This window comes from Kogia breviceps, chromosome 1, assembly GCF_026419965.1.
Source record: "Kogia breviceps isolate mKogBre1 chromosome 1, mKogBre1 haplotype 1, whole genome shotgun sequence".
In the NCBI taxonomy this organism is placed as follows: Eukaryota; Metazoa; Chordata; class Mammalia; order Artiodactyla; family Physeteridae; genus Kogia; species Kogia breviceps.
In genome coordinates, this window is record NC_081310.1 from 22,835,176 (window position 1) to 22,851,735 (window position 16,560).

The window sequence follows — 16,560 nt, forward strand, 5'->3', positions numbered from 1 at the left end:
TTTATATCTAGAGTTTCATTTGGTCCTTTTTGTTGTTGTTTCTAGTTCTCTTCTAAAATTCTCCATTTTGTCTCATCTCTTTAAACAAACAAGCATTTAAAATCTATGTCTAAGAATACCATTCTCTGTAATTTGCCCACTGTTCATATTTTCTTTTGATTTTTGTTAGGGTTATCTTGTCTCCTATTGTGTCTGGGATTTAAAATTGAGTATTAGACACTGTTATGTTAAAAACTGTAGAAATAATTTCAGGTCTAGTATATTATATTCCTCTAAGAGGATTTATATTTACTTCTAGTGGGCTGCTTGGGGTCCTAGTACTCCATAATCATCTTAATTCAATTTCAGAGGTAAGATTATTTGAAGCTGGGCCAGTGTAGCCTTTTGGGGTTCCAACGCAGAACATGGAAGGTTCACCAGCTTCCCTCAACCCTTGCTAGTTCTCTGGACTCTAATTTTTGTCCTCCCCACCCTTGTAAGACTTTTGAGAACACCACTCAGTTTCTCAGCCACCTTTTCTGCAACTTGAAGAAGCCCCTAAGGAAAAAGGAATCCTAAATGCCAGGTCCCCCCTTCTGATCTGAGTTTACTTCTTTTCCTAGATCCTATCCCTATAATTCTTTTTTTTTTTTTTTTTTTTTTTTTTTCGGTATGCGGGCCTCTCACTGTTGTGGCCTCTCCCATTGCGGAGCACAGGCTCCGGACGCGCAGGCCTAGCGGCCATGGCTCACGGGCTTAGTTGCTCCGCGGCATGTGGGATCTTCTCGGACCAGGGCACGAACCCGTGTCTCCTGCATCGGCAGGCGGATTCTCAACCACTGCGCCACCAGGGAAGCCCCCTATAATTCTTTAATACCTTATTAATGGTCCAGTTTCTTCAAACAGCTTATTTTTATATTTTATATAAAAAAAGGAAAGAGCTATTCTCAACTATCTGGATTAGGAAGACTAATCCAAATTATCTAGTCTACCATTATCAGAAGCAGAAGCAGCATTAACTTTTCCCAAGCAGTATGTTCAAATTCTTTAGAGAAGTGTCTGTTACTTTCTCTCCCTTTAACTTGGGTAAATACCACATTTACATTCTATCATTGGGATGAAGAGGCGAATGTGGAAACAGAAATGGAATGAATTCCTTTTAAAGTACTGCATCTCACTTTTGAATTCCTCTATCATATTTGCAACTCTTGGCCTGGAGTCTCTTCAGGGTTCCAACATGCAGACTCTTTTAGCCAAGGTTTTTATATCATCCAACAACACATAAGAAAAATTTTTTAAATCTTTCAGACATTGTTAAGCAGTCTGTTTCCATGTATTCTATTTACTTTTTCTTTTGTACTTCTTATTTTGCATGGAATTGTAAGGAATAGGAAGAAAACACATGTTCAGCCTACCATCTTAAATCCATCTTAAAGTATAATTAAATCTTTAAAATGCTCATACATTTTGACCCTGCCATTGTACTAAGAATTTATCTTTTTAAAAAATTTTTAAATTTTATTTTATTTTTTAATACAGAAGGTTCTTATTAGTCATCAATTTTATACACATCAGTGTATACATGTCAATCCCAATCACCCAATTCATCACACCCCAACCCCCCCCGTTGCTTTCCCCCCTTGGTGTCCATACGTTTTTCTCTACATCTGTGTCTAAATTTCTGCCCTGCAAACTGTTTCATCTGTACCATTTTTCTAGGTTCCACATATATGCATTAATATACCATATTTGTTTTTCTCTTTCTGACTTACTTCACTCTGTATGACAGTCTCTACATCCATCCACGTCTCAACAAATGACCCAATTTCGTTCCTTTCTATGGCTGAGTAATATTCCATTGTAAATATGTACCACATCTTCTTTACCCATTCGTCTGTCGATGGGCATTTAGGTTGCTTCCATGACCTGGCTATAGTAAATAGTGCTATAATGAACATTGAGGTGCATGTGTCTTTTTGAATTATGGTTTTCTCTGGGTATATGTCCACTAGTGGGATTGCTGGATCATATGGTAATTCTATTTTTAGTTTTTTAAGGAACCTCCATACTGTTCTCCATAGTGGCTGTATCAATTTACATTCCCACCAACAGTGCAAGAGGGTTCCCTTTTCTCCACACCCTCTCCAGCATTTGTTATTTGTAGATTTTCTGATGATGCCCATTCTAACTGGTATGAGGTGATACCTCATTGTAGTTTTGATTTGCACTTCTCTAATAATTAGTGATGTTGAGCAGCTTTTCATGTGCTTCTTGGCCATCTGTATGTCTTCTTTGGAGAAATGTCTATTTAGGTCTTCTGCCCATTTTTGGATTGGGTTGTTTGTTTTTTTAAATATTGAGCTGCGTGAGCTGTTTATATATCTTGGAGATTAATCCTTTGTCTGTTGATTCGTTTGCAAATATTTTCTCCCATTCTGAGGGTTGTCTTTTTGTCTTATTTATGGTTTCCTTTGCTGCGACAAAAGCTTTTAAGTTTCATTAGGTCCCATTTGTTTATTTTTGTTTTTATTTCCATTACTCTAGGAGGTGGATCAAAAAAGATCTTGCTGTGATTTATGTCAAAGAGTGTTCTTCCTATGTTTCCCTCTAAGAGTTTTATGGTGACCGGTCTTACATTTAGGTCTCTAATCCATTTTGAGTTTATTTTTGCCTATGGTGTTAGGAAGTGTTCTAATTTCATTCTTTTACATGTAGCTGTCCGCTTTTGCCAGCACCACTTATTGAAGAGACTGTCTTTTCTCCATCGTATATCCTTGACTCCTTTGTCATAGATTAGTTGACCATAGGTGTGTGGGTTTATCTCTGGGCTTTCTAGTTCCATTGATCTATGTTTCTGTTTTTGTGCCAGGTACCATATTGTCTTGATTACTGTAGCTTTGTAGTATAGTCTGAAGTCAGGGAGTCTGATTCCTCCAGCTCCATTTTTTCCCCTGAAGACTGCTTTGGCTATTAGGGGTCTTCTGTGTCTCCATACAAATTTTAAGATTTTTTTGTTGTAGTTCTGTAAAAAATGCCATTGGTAATTTGATAGGGATTGCATCGCATCTGTAGATTGTTTTGGGTAGTAGAGTCATTTTCACAATACTGATTCTTCCAATCCAAGAACATGGTATATCTCTCCATCTGTTGGTATCATTTTTAATTTCTTTAATCAATGTCTTATAGCTTTCTGCATACAGGTCTTTAGTCTCCCTAGGTAGGTTTTTTCCTAGGTGTTTTATTCTTTTTGTTGCAATGATAAATGGGAGTGTTGCCTTAATTTCTCTTTCAGATTTTTCATCATTAGTGTATAGGAATGCAAGAGATTTCTGTGCATTAATTTCGTATCCTGCAACTTTACCAAATTCATTGATTAGCTCTAGTAGCTTTCTGGTGGCATTTTATGGATGCTCTATGTATAGTATCATGTCATCTGTGAACAGTGACAGTTTTACTTCTTCTTTTCCAATTTGTATTCCTTTCATTTCTTTTTCTTCTCTGATTGCCATGGCTGGGACTTCCAAAACTATGTCAAATAATAGTGGTGAAAGTGGACATCCTTGCCTTGTTCCTGATCGTAGAGAAAATGCTTTCAGTTTTTCAATACTGAGAATGATGTTTGCTGTGGGTTTGCCATATATGGCCTTTATTATGTTGAGGTAGGTTCCCTCTATGCCCACTTTCTGGAGAGTTTTTGAATTTTGTCAAAAGCTTTTTCTGCATCTATTGAGATGATCATATGGTTTTTCTTCTTCAATTTGTTAATATGGTGCACATTGATTGATTTGCATGTATTGAAGAATCCTTGCATCCCTGGGATAAATCCCACTTGATCATGGTGTATCAGACTTTTAATGTGTTGTTTGATTCTGTTTGCTAGTATTTTGTTGAGGATTTTTGCATCTATATTCATCAGTGATATTGGTCTGTAATTTTCTTTTTTTGTAGTATCTTTGTCTGGTTTTGGTATCAGGGTGATGGTGGCCTCATAGAATGAGTTTGGGAGTGTTCCTTCCCCTGCAATTTTTTAGATGAGTTTGAAAAGGATGGGTGTTAGCTCTTCTCTAAATGTTTGATAGAATTCACCTGTGAAGCCATCTGGTCCTGGATTTTTGTTTGTTGGAAGATTTTTGTTGTTGTTGTTGTTGGAAGATTTTTAATCACAGTTTCAATTTCATTACTTGTGATTGGTCTGTTCATATTTTCTATTTCTTCCTGGTTCAGTCTTGGAAGGTTATACCTTTCTAAGAATTTGTCCATTTCTTCCAGGTTGTCCATTTTATTGGCATAGAGTTGCTTGTAGTAGTCTCTTTGGATGCTTTGTATTTCTGCGGTGTCTGTTGTAACTTCTTTTTCATTTATAATTTTATTGATTTGAGTCCTCTCCCTCTTTTTCTTAATGAGTCTGGCTAATGGTTTATCAATTTTGTCTATCTTCTCAAAGAACCAGCTTTTAGTTTTATTGATCTTTGCTATTGTTTTCTTTGTTTCTGTTTCATTTATTTCTGCTCTGATCTTTATGATTTCTTTCCTTCTGCTAACTTTGGGTTTTGTTTGGTCTTCTTTCTCTAGTTCCTTTAGGTGTAAGGTTAGATTATTTATTTGAGATTTTTCTTGTTTCTTGAGGTAGGCTTGTATAGCTATAAACTTCCCTCTTAGAACTGCTTTTGCTGCATCCCATAGGTTTTGGATCGTCATGTTTTCATTGTCATTTGTCTCTAGGTATTCTTTGATTTCCTCTTTGATTTCTTCAGTGACCTCTTGGTTATTTAGTAACATTTTGTTTATCCTCCATGTGTTTGTGTTTTTTATGTTTTTTTCCCTGTAACTGATTTCTAATCTCATAGCATTGTAGTCAGAAAAGATGCTTGATATGATTTCAATTTTCTTAAATTTACTGAGGCTTGATTTGTGACCCAAGATGTGATCTATCCTGGAGAATGCTCTGTGCTCACTTGAGAAGAAAGTGTAATCTGCTGTTTTTGGATGGAATGTCCTATAAATATCAATTAAATCTATCTGGTCTGTTGTGTCATTTAAAGCTTCTGTTTCCTTATTTATTTTCATTTTGGATGATCTGTCTATTGGTGTAAGTGAGGTGTTAAAGTCCCACACTATTGTGTTACTGTCAATTTCCTCTTTTATAGGTGTTAGCAGTTGCCTTATGTATTGAGGTGCTCCTATGTTGGGTGCATATATATTTATAATTGTTGTATCTTCTTCTTGGATTGATCCCTTGATCATTATGTAGTGTCCTTCCTTGTCTCTTGTAACGTTCTTTATTTTAAAGTCTATTTTATCTGATATGAGTATAGCTACTCCAGCTTTCTTTTGATTTCCATTTGCGTGGAATATCTTTTTCCATCCCCTCACTTTCAGTCTGTATGTGTGCCTAGGTCTGAAGTGGGTCTCTTGTACACAGCATATATATGGGTCTTGTTTTTGTATCCATTCAGCAAGCCTGTGTCTTTTGGTTGGAGCATTTAATCCATTCACGTTTAACGTAATTATCCATATGTATGTTCTTATGACCATTTTCTTAATTGTTTTGGGTTTGTTTTTGTAGGTCTTTTTCTTCTCTTGTGTTTCCTTCCCACTTAGAGAAGTTCCTTTAGCATTTGTTTTAGAGCTGGTTTGGTGGTGCTGAATCCTCTTAGCTTTTGCTTGTCTGTAAAGCTTTAGATTTCTCCATCGAATCTGAATGAGATCCTTGCGTGGTAGAGTAATCTTGGTTGTAGGTTCTTCCTTTTCATCACTTTAAGTATATCATGCCAGTCCCTTCTGGCTTGTAGAGTTTCTGCTGAGAAATCAGCTGTTAACCTTATGGGCGTTCTCTTGCATGTTATTTGTCATTTTTCCCTTGCTGCTTTCCATAATTTTTCTTTGTCTTTAATTTTTGCCAATTTGATTACTATGTGTCTTGGTGTGTTTCTCCTTGGGTTTATCATGTATGGGACTCTCTGCACTTCCTGGACTTAGGTGGCTATTTCCTTTCCCATGTTAGGGAAGTTTTTGACTATAATCTCTTCAAATTTTTTCTCTGGTCCTTTCTCTCTCTCATCTCCTTCTGGGACCCTTATAATGCAAATGTTGGTGCATTTAATGTTGTCCCAGAGGTCTCTTAGGCTGTCTTCATTTCTTTTCATTCTTTTTTCTTTATTCTGTCCTGCATCAGTGAATTGCACCATTCTGTCTTCCAGGTCACTTATCTGTTCTTCTGCCTCAGTTATTCTGCTATTGATTTCTTCTAGTGTAGTTTTCATTTCAGTTATTGTATTGTTCATCTCTGTTTGTTTGTTCTTTAATTCTTCCAGGTCTTTGTTAAACATTTCTTGCATCTTCTCTTTCTTTGCCTCCATTCTTTTTCTGAGGTCCTGGATCCTCTTCACTATCATTTTTCTGAATTCTTTTTCTGGAAGGTTGCCTATCTCCACTTCATTTAGTTGTTTTTCTGGGGTTTTATATTGTTTCTTCATGTGGTACATAGCCGTCTGCCTTTTCATCTTGTCTATCTTTCTGTGAATGTGGTTTTTGTTCCACAGGCTGCAGGACTGTAGTTCTTCTTGCTTCTGCTCTCTGCCCTCTGGTGGATGACGCTATCTAAGAAGCTTGTGCAAGTTTCCTGATGGGAGGGACTGGTGGTGGGTAGAGCTGACTCTATGAATTTATCTTACAAATAGACACAAACAAATGCAAAAAACTGTACAGACAAGGACATTTACTGTGGCAGTATTTTAGTATAATCATGGGAATAACTCAACTATCAATTAATAGATTATTTAAATTATGGTATAATACAGAAATTTTAAGAGACTGAGATAAGTTAATATATAATGATATAATTTCATTTTTGTTAGAAAATAACTTTCAAAGCAACTCGGAAACAGACTCTGACCTGTCAGGGTGGCAATGGCCACTGAGCAGGGAGGAAGTTCTGCCTCGCACTCTGCACAGGCTCTAGCTCCTCCAACAGCAGTCACACCTCCTATCAAGGTGACAGTGGCCAGCACACCCTCAGGAAAGATGTGGCTGTCATCCACATAAAATTCAGCCTTCACACCAAAGACACTGGGCACATGCAGTCTACAAAGCGACACTCCCACATAAAAACACCCCTTCAAGACCACAATAGATAACTGTTTCACCCAAATTCACAGAGACAGAGAAATGAAAAGGCAAAGGAACTACTCTCAATTGAAAAAGCAAGAGAAAACCCCTGACAAAAAAAATACTGAAAGACAGATAATCAGTCTATCAGACAATGAACTAAAAAATTTGGTAATATGGAAATTCCCTGGTGGTTCAGTGGTTAGGACTTGGCGTTCTCACTGCCAGGGGCCCGGGTTCGATCCCTGGTCAGGGAACTAAGATCCCACAAGCATGGGATCTTAGTTTGTGTGGTGTGGCCAAAAAAGAAAAAAAAGTTGGTAATAAAAATGCTAACTGAATTAAGAAAGAGAAATGATCTATAAGCACAGATCATTTTAACAAGGAACTAGAAATTATATATAAGACCCAATCAAAAATCGGTAATTCGATTACTGAGATAAAAGCACTCTAGAAGCAATGAATAGCAGACTAAATGACAGAAGAACACATAAGTGATCTGGAAGACAGAATAATGGAAATCACCCAATCAGAACAGCAGACAGAAAGACAAATGAAAATAAACAAACCAAAAAAACCAACCAACAAACAACAAAAATAACAAAAGCAACATGTGAGATCTTTGGGATAATATAAAATGTGCCAACTTTCACATTATGGGGTTTTCAGAAGGAGAAGATAGAGAGAAACTGTATTTAAAGAAATTATGGCTGGAAATATCCCAAATCTAAAGAAGTAAACAGATATCCAGGTACAGGAAGCACACAGGGCCCCAAACAAGGTGAACCCAAACAGATCCACACCAAAACATATCATAATTAAAATGGAAAAAGTTAAAGATAAATAGAGAATTCTAAAGGCAGCAAGAGAAAAACAGAGTCATATATAAGGGAATGTCTAAAAGCCCATCAGCTGATTTCTCTGCAGAAATTCTGCAGGCCAGAAGGGAGTGGCATGATATATTCAAAGTCCTAACAGGGAAAAACCTGCAACCTAGGATACTCTACCCAGCAAGATTATCATTTAGAATAGAAGGAGAGATAAAGAACTTCTCAGACAAGCAAAAACTAAAAGAATTCACCAATATTAAACCTAGCCTAAAAGAAACGTTGGAGGGTCTTCTCTAAATGGAAAAGAAGTAACAATCTATAGGAAAGGGGAAATCCCAATAGAAAAGGCAAATATATAGTAAGGACTGAAGATCACTTAAATAAGACAGTACTTAGACTTTAAAAAAAGAAATTACAAAAGCAACTATAACTACAATAAACAGTAAAGGGATAAGCATGAATGTAAAATATGACATCAAAAAACAACATATGGGGGCTTCCCTGGTGGCGCAGTGGTTGAGAATCCGCCTGCCGATGCAGGAGACACAGGTTCGTGCCCTGGTCTGGGAAGATCCCACATGCTGAGGAGCAACTAAGCCCGTGAGCCATGGCCGCTAGGCCTGTGCGTCCGGAGCCTGTGCTCCGCAACGGGAGAGGCCACAACAGTGAGAGGCCCGCATAACGCAAAAAAAAAAAAAAAAACAACATATGGGGCTTCCCTGGTGGAGCAGTGGTTGAGAATCCGCCTGCCAATGCAGGGCACACGGGTTTGTGCCCCGGTCCGGGAAGATCCCACATGCTGCAGAGCGGCTGGGCCCGTGAGCCATGGCTGCTGAGCCTGCGCATCCAGAGCCTGTGCTCCGTGAAGGGAGAGGCCACAACAGTGAGAGGCCCGCGTACCACAAAAAAAAAAAAAAAAAAAAAAAAAGAAGAAGGGGAATTCCCTGGTGGTTCAGTGGTTAGGACTCGGTGTTCTCACTGCTGCCAGGGCCCCAGGTTTGATCCCTGGTCAGGGTACTAAGATCCCACAACCTGTGCAGTGTATGTGGGGGAAAAAAAAAAAAAAATATATATATATATATATTCATATATATGATATAAATTATATATATACCTATATATATATGAAGGAGGGGAGTGAAAACTGTAGAACTTTTTAGAATGTGTTTGAACTTAAATGATTATCAGTTTAAAGCAAATAGACATAATTATAGTCAACATATATGAACCCCATTGTAACTACAAATCAAAAACCTACAGTAGATACACAAAAACCAAAAAGAAAGGAACTCAAGCATACTAAAAAAGAAAATCATCAAACCACTACGGGAGAAACAAGAAGAAGAAATGAATGAAGAAGAACTACAAAAACAACTGGAAAACAAGGATTAAAATGGCAATGAGTACATACCTGTCAATAATTACTTTAAATGCCAATGGACTAAATGCTCTGAAAGACAGCGTGGTTGACTGGATTAAAAAAACAAAACCCTTCAATAAACTGCCTAATAGACTCACTTCAGGGTAAAAGACACATACAGACTGAAAGTGAGTGGATAAAAAAACATTTCATGCAAACAAAAATGACAAGAAAGCAGGGGTAGCAATACTCATATTAGACAAAATAGACTTTGAAAGGTTATAACAAAAGGTAGCAAAGGGCATTATATAATGAAAAAGGAATCAAAACAAGACAGGATATAACATATGTTAACATACATGCACCTAATATAGGTGCACCTAGATATATAAAGCAAATATTAACAGACATAAAGGGAGAAATTGACAAAAATATAATAACAATAGAGGACTTTAACACCTCATTTACATCGATGGACAGATAATCTAGACAGAAAATCAACAGGGAAACAGTAGTCTTAACTGACACATTAGACCAGTTGAACTTAATTGATAGCTACAGGAAATTACATCCAAAAATAGCAGAATACATACCCATTCTTTTCAAGGGCACATGGAACGTTCTCCAGGATAGATCACATACTAGGTCACAAAACAAGTCTCAAGAAATGTAAGAGGATAGAAATTATATCAAGCATTTCTCCCAAGCACAACAGTATGAAACTATAAATGAACTACAGAAAGAAAACCAGGAAAGAACAAACACACTGAGACTAAACAATATGCTACTAGAAAAAAAAAAAAAAGGGTCAATGATGAAATCAAAAAGGAAATTAGAAAATACCTCAGGACAAACGAAGATGAAAACAGTTTTCCAAAATCTATGGGATGCAGCAAAAATAGTTCCAAGAGAGAAGTTCATTGTGATATAGGTCTTCCTCAAGAATAAGAAAAATCTCAAATAAACAACCTAACGTACCACCTAAAAGAATTAGAAAAAGAAAAACAAAGTCCAAAGTCAGCAGAAGGAAGGAAATAATAAAGATCAGAGAGAACAAATAAAATAGAGACCAAAAAATAACAGACAAGATCAATGAAACCAAGACCTGGTTATTTAAAAAGACAAATAAAATTGATAAACTTTAGCCAGGCTCTCATCAAGAAGAAAAGAGAGAGGACCCAAATAAACACAATACTACAGAGAAACAAACAAACAAAATGACAGAGAATACTATGAATAGTTATATGCCAACAAACTGGATAACCTAGAAGACATGGACAAATTTCTAGAAAGATACAGCTTGCCAAGACTGAGTCAAGAAGAAACAGATAATTTGAAGACCAATCACCAGGAGTGAAATTGGATCTACAATTAAAATACTCCCAGCAGGGTTTCCCTGGTGGCACAGTGGTTGGGAGTCCGCCTGCTGATGCAGGGGACGTGGGTTCGTGCCCCGGTCTGGGAAGATCCCACATGCCGCGGAGCGGCTGGGCCTGTGAGCGATGGCCGCTGAGCCTGCGCGTCCAGAGCCTGTGCTCTGCAATGGGAGAGGCCACAACAGTGAGAGGCCGGCATACCGCAAAAAAAAATACTCCCAGCAAACAAAAGTCCAGGACCAGACAACCAAACATGTAAAGAAGAACTTATACCTATCCTTCTCAAACTATTCCAAAAATCTGAAGAGGAGGGAACGCTCCCCAATTCATTTTATGAGGCCCTACCATTACCCTGATACCAAAATCACACAAAGACTCTACAAAAAAGGAAAATTACAGGCCAATATCTTTGTTTAATAGAGATGCAAAAATCCTCAACAAAATATAAGCAAACCTAATCCAATGATGCATAAAATGGATCATACACCACGATCAAGTTGGATTTATCCCAGATTCACAAGGATGGTTCAACATATGCAAATTAGCCAATGTGACATACCACTTTAACAAAAAAAGATGAAAATCACATGATTATCTCAACAGACGCAGAAAATGCATTTGACAAATTCAACATCCATTCATGATAAAATGTTCATCAAAGTGGGTATAGAGGGAACAAATCTCAACATAATAAAGGCCATTTATGACAAACCCACAGCCAACATAATACTCAAGAGTGAAATGCTGAAAGCCTTCCTGCTATATTCAGGAAATAGTACTGGAAGTCCTAGACACAGCAATCAAAAACCAAAAGAAATAAAAGGTACACAAATTGGAAGTGAAGAGCTAAAAATGTCATTATCTGCAGATGACATGATACTCTATAGAGAACCCTAAAGTCTAGGCCCAAAAACTTAGAACTAATAGATGCATTCGGAAAGGCTGCAGGATACAAGACTAATATACAGAAATATGCTGCGGTTCTATATACTAAGAATGAAATATCAGAAAGAGAAAGTAAAAAACATTCCTGTTTAAAGTTGCACCAAAAACAAACAAACAAACTCTAGGAATAAACTTCACCAAGGGGGTGAAAGACCTATACTCTGAAAACTATAAAACATTGAGGAAGATGATTCGAAGAAATGGAAAAATATCCCATGCTATTGGGTTGGAAGAATTAACATTATTAAAATGGGCATACTAGCCAAATCAATCTACAGATTTAATGCAATCCCTATCAAAATACCCAGGACATTTTTCACAGAACTAGAACAAATTATCCTAAAATTTAAATGAAGTCACAAAAGACCCTTAATTGCCAAAGCAATCCTGAGAAAAAGGAACAAAGCTGGATGTATAACCCTCCCAGACGTCACACTATACTATAGTAAGCAGAACAGCATGGTATTGGCACAAAAATAGACACATAGATCAATGGAACAGAATACAGCCCAGAAAACAAACTCGTGCACCTGCGATAAATTAATCTACGACCAAAGAGATAAGCCTATACAATGGAGAAAAGACAGTGTGTTCAACAAGTGGTGCTAGGAAAATGGACAGCCACATGTAAAACAGTAAGAATAGAATATTCTCTTTCACACCATATACAAAAAACAAAACAAACCCTCAAAATGGTTTAAATGTAAGCCCCAAAACCATAACACTCCTAGAAGAGAACAGAGGCAGAGCACTCTTTGACAGAAATTGTAGCAATATTTTCTTGGATCAGCTTCCTAAGGCAAAATAAATAAAAGCAAAAATAAACAAATGGGGTCTAATTAAACTTAAAGATTTAAGTGTAATTAAATCTGACAAAAGAAAAAGACAAACTATGGAATGGAAGAAAATATTGGCAAATGATGTGGCTGACAAGGGGTTCATATCCAAAATATATGAACAGCTCATACAACTCAGTATCAAAAAAAACAAGCAAACAATTCAATCCAAAAGTGGGCATAGGATCTGAATAGACATTTTCCTAAAGAAGACATGCAGATGGCTAACAGGCACATGAAAAGATGCTCAAAATCACTAATTATTAGAGAAATGCAAATCAAAACCACAATGAGGTATCAAATCACACCGGTCAGAATGGTTATCATCAAAAAGTCTACAAAAGGCAAATGTTAGAAACGATGTGGAGAAAAGGGAATCCTCATAAACTGTTGGTGGACATGTAAATTGGTGTAGTCACTATGGAGAACAGTATGTAGGGACCTCAAAAAGCTAAAAATAGACTACCATATGATCCAGTAATTCCACTCCTGGGTATATATGCAGGAAAAATGAAAACACTGATTCAAAGAGATACATGCACTGCAATGTTCATAGCAGCACTATTTACAATAGCCAAGACATGGAAACAGGGCTTCCCTGGTGGCGCAGTGGTTGAGAGTCCGCCTGCCTATGCAGGGGACACGGGTTCGTGCCCCGGTCCGGGAAGATCCCACATGCCGTGGAGTGGCTGGGCCCATGAGCCATGCTGGGCCCGTGAGCCATGGCCGCTGAGCCTGTGCGTCCGGAGCCTGTGCTCCGCGCAACGGGAGAGGCCACAACAGTGAGAGGCCCGCGTACCACAAAAAAAAAAAAAAAAAAAAAAAAAAAAAAGAGACATGGAAACAACCCAAGTGCCCAGCAACAGCTGACTGGTTTACAAAGATGTGTCATACACACACACACACACACACACACACACACACACACACACAAATGGAGTATTAGTTGGTCATAAAAAAAAATGAAAAAAAGCCATTTGCAGAAACATGGATGGACCTAGAGAGTTATGCTTAGTGAAATAAGTCAGACAGATGAAGACAAATACTGTATAATATCACTTATATGTGGAATCTAAAATGCAATACAAATGAATGTGTATGCAAAACAGAAATAGACTCACAGATATAGAAAACAAACTAGTGGTTACCAAAGGGGAGAGGAAAGCAGGAAGGAATAAATTAGGGGTATGGGATTAACAGATACAAATTGTCATATAAAAAGTAGATAAGCAACAAGAATACACCGTATAGCACTGGGAATTATGCCCAGTATCTTGTAATAACCTGTAATGGAATACAATCTGACAAAAATACTAAAGCAATATGCTGTATATCTGAAACTAAGACAAAACTGTAAATCAACTATACTTCAAAAAATAAAACAACATATGAAAGTATATGCATAGAAGAAGAAATCCATATGCTAAGCATAAAACATATTTATACCATACATTAAAGTAAATAGTTTTACAGTATTTCAATTTTTATAATGGTAATTATTTCTAATCATAAATAAATTATACAGCCTATCAAGCCAGTTAGATTTCTACAGAGATCCCACATGCCAAGAAGCCAAACCAACATCAAAACAGGCCTTTTTTAAAAAGTAGGTAACACTAACTAGGCTAAGGCAAGTCCAGTACTTTAAGTTGTGAAACCTAGATACAGGGAAAAGTCCTAGCTAGTGATATAAAAGTTAAATAATTTGATTATGCATCAAGGTGGAAGAGATGATAAAATGATCAAAGGAAATGTAGTGGGGGAGCATAGAAAAGGCATAGAATAAAGGGTAGAATTGATGGAAACCAAGATAGGAATTAGAGTCCAGTAGGAAAGAAGCAAACACATAATATTTTTACATTTAGGATATATAATGGCAATATGTTACGGTTATTTTTTTCAATCTTTGATAGCTTGTGTATCTGACAATACTAATTTTCTATCATGCCTAAATGAGTTAAACTGGGACTAAGAAGCCTGTTCTGGTACCTGTACTACTAAATAACAGCATAATCTTAGTCCAAAATCCCTTGACAACTTTGGTCTTCAGTTTTCAATTCCATAAAAATGATGGGTTCAAATTAGATAATTCAAAGTCATGTTCAGATAAAAAAATTCCATAATCCTAAAAGGACTGTTCCTCATTCAGTTAGGTAACTACTTGTCCAGCTATTTACCCACACCTACCCCTCACACCATTCCATACAAGAGATGACTAATGGTACAACTCCCTATTCCTGCATTCATGACAGACATTGGTAATTAGCTACAGCCCATTGCCCCCAAGCCCAGTCACTGAGCTCTCTCTTACTTTCATACATCCTTGCAACCATTTTCAATCAACTGGAGATGGTACTTGAGATAAAATCTATTCACCATCCTATAAATCCATAAGCAAGTTATGACTTTCAATACAATTTAAAAACTTCCTTAATATTTTCTACATTTTAAGAAACTCGGATAATTCTCTCGTATGAATAAAACTGACTCACATTTTTGTACTCATTAGATGAATAAAATAGGATATAAGCTCTGTCAAGATAACCTGAAGATACCAGCCTATATATTTCCTGATTTATTTATTCTGAATCACTTTTAATAATCTCTGCTAATATGACTTCCTTAGTCAGACGCACCAATGCTAGGAATTCTACACTCATGCAAACTGTCAAAGAACCTAATATATATCCATTAATCCTATTCAATGGCATAAGGAGGTCTGGGGTAATGAACTGTATTGCATTGCTAATTTACTTAGCATATGTTCAGTATAACAAGAGACAGCGAGAGCAAGTCAGGATTTTAAAATAACATTTATCTCAAGGTTTTCTTCCATAAAATATTTTAAAATCTTTAGATATAGAAGCTGCCCACCATTTTAAAATGAGACAAGCAAACAAAGAAAAAAAATATCCTTACCAGTTTTTCTGCTTCTGTGTTCATTTCCCTTAATTTCTTGATATGTTCCTTTTTAATCATGAGAATTTTTGATAATCTGGTCTATAGACAATGAAGAAGAGATGTTTTGGAATAAACACAGGCACTAAAGTATATCATGTAGATGTCAAATTTCTAAGTTTTCACCAAGATATTTTAGATTTTAGTGTTTCAATATAAATATAGCACAGACACTATTTTATAAGTCAGACTGGCTGAGAAGAAGATATTTTAAAATCCACTGTAACCAGGATATGTCAAAACAATTAAGGAGTCAACCTGAATAAGCTTTCACTGGTCCAAAATGGAACAATGTATGGACCAATCATAATAATAACTACAGTTAACTGAAGCACAAATACATTAAAATCCATGAGTTCAGACTGATACTTAAACAAAATTAACCATTGTTGGAGAATACTAGTGACCATACTCATAAACTGGAAAACAAAGACAAAGAGTCAAGCATTTATCCTGCCTATACTATACAAACTATGCCATTAGGTAACCAAATAATAGATTAGGGCAAGTTTTTTCCTTATAGAACTATTTCAGCTACTAAACAAAGAACAAGAATAGCACCATTTTGCAATCCTAATGAATGAATTGACCTAGGCATCAATAATTAGTACCAGCCAACATTACATAAAAAAAGAGATAAAATAATATGGGTATCCTATTAGAACACAAAACCACACATAAAAGTAGTCACATAAAAACAAGTACACCAGGCTTCCCTGGTGGCGCGGTGGTTGGGAGTCCGCCTGCCGATGCGGGGGATACGGGTTCGTGTCCCGGTCTGGGAGGATCCCACATGCTGCGGAGCGGCTGGGCCCGTGAGCCATAGCTGCTGAGCCTGCACATCTGGAGCCTGTGCTCCGCAACGGGAGAGGCCACAACAGTGAGAGGCCCGTGTACCGCAAAAAAAAAAAAAAAAAAAAAAGTACACCAATCAAATAAAAAAACCCAAATCAAATCAAAGCTTTATATTCAATGAGCAATTTATATGAAATATAAAAGACAAAAGAATATGTTGGATCACAAGGATTCAGTCAGCAAAATCCAGACTGCGGGAGACTCTATGGACAAATAATCTAGTTTCTTCAGCAAATAAGTTAATGGGGAAAAAGTACAGTCAACATTTAAGAGACAACTGGAGAACTGGAATGCTGACTGGATATGTGACGATA

The 16,560-nt window shown here is 36.9% G+C and overlaps 1 protein-coding gene across 1 annotated transcript in view; it reads right to left on the reverse strand.

Moving 5' to 3' along the window:
• The window catches only part of LIN9 (lin-9 DREAM MuvB core complex component), a 100,938-nt gene that overhangs the window by 19,274 nt on the left and 65,104 nt on the right, over positions 1–16,560 (reverse strand). The window contains exon 11 of the mRNA XM_059065742.2: positions 15,353–15,433. Within this exon, the coding sequence (XP_058921725.1) occupies positions 15,353–15,433 (81 nt within the window). The remainder of the gene's footprint in view (positions 1–15,352; positions 15,434–16,560) is intronic.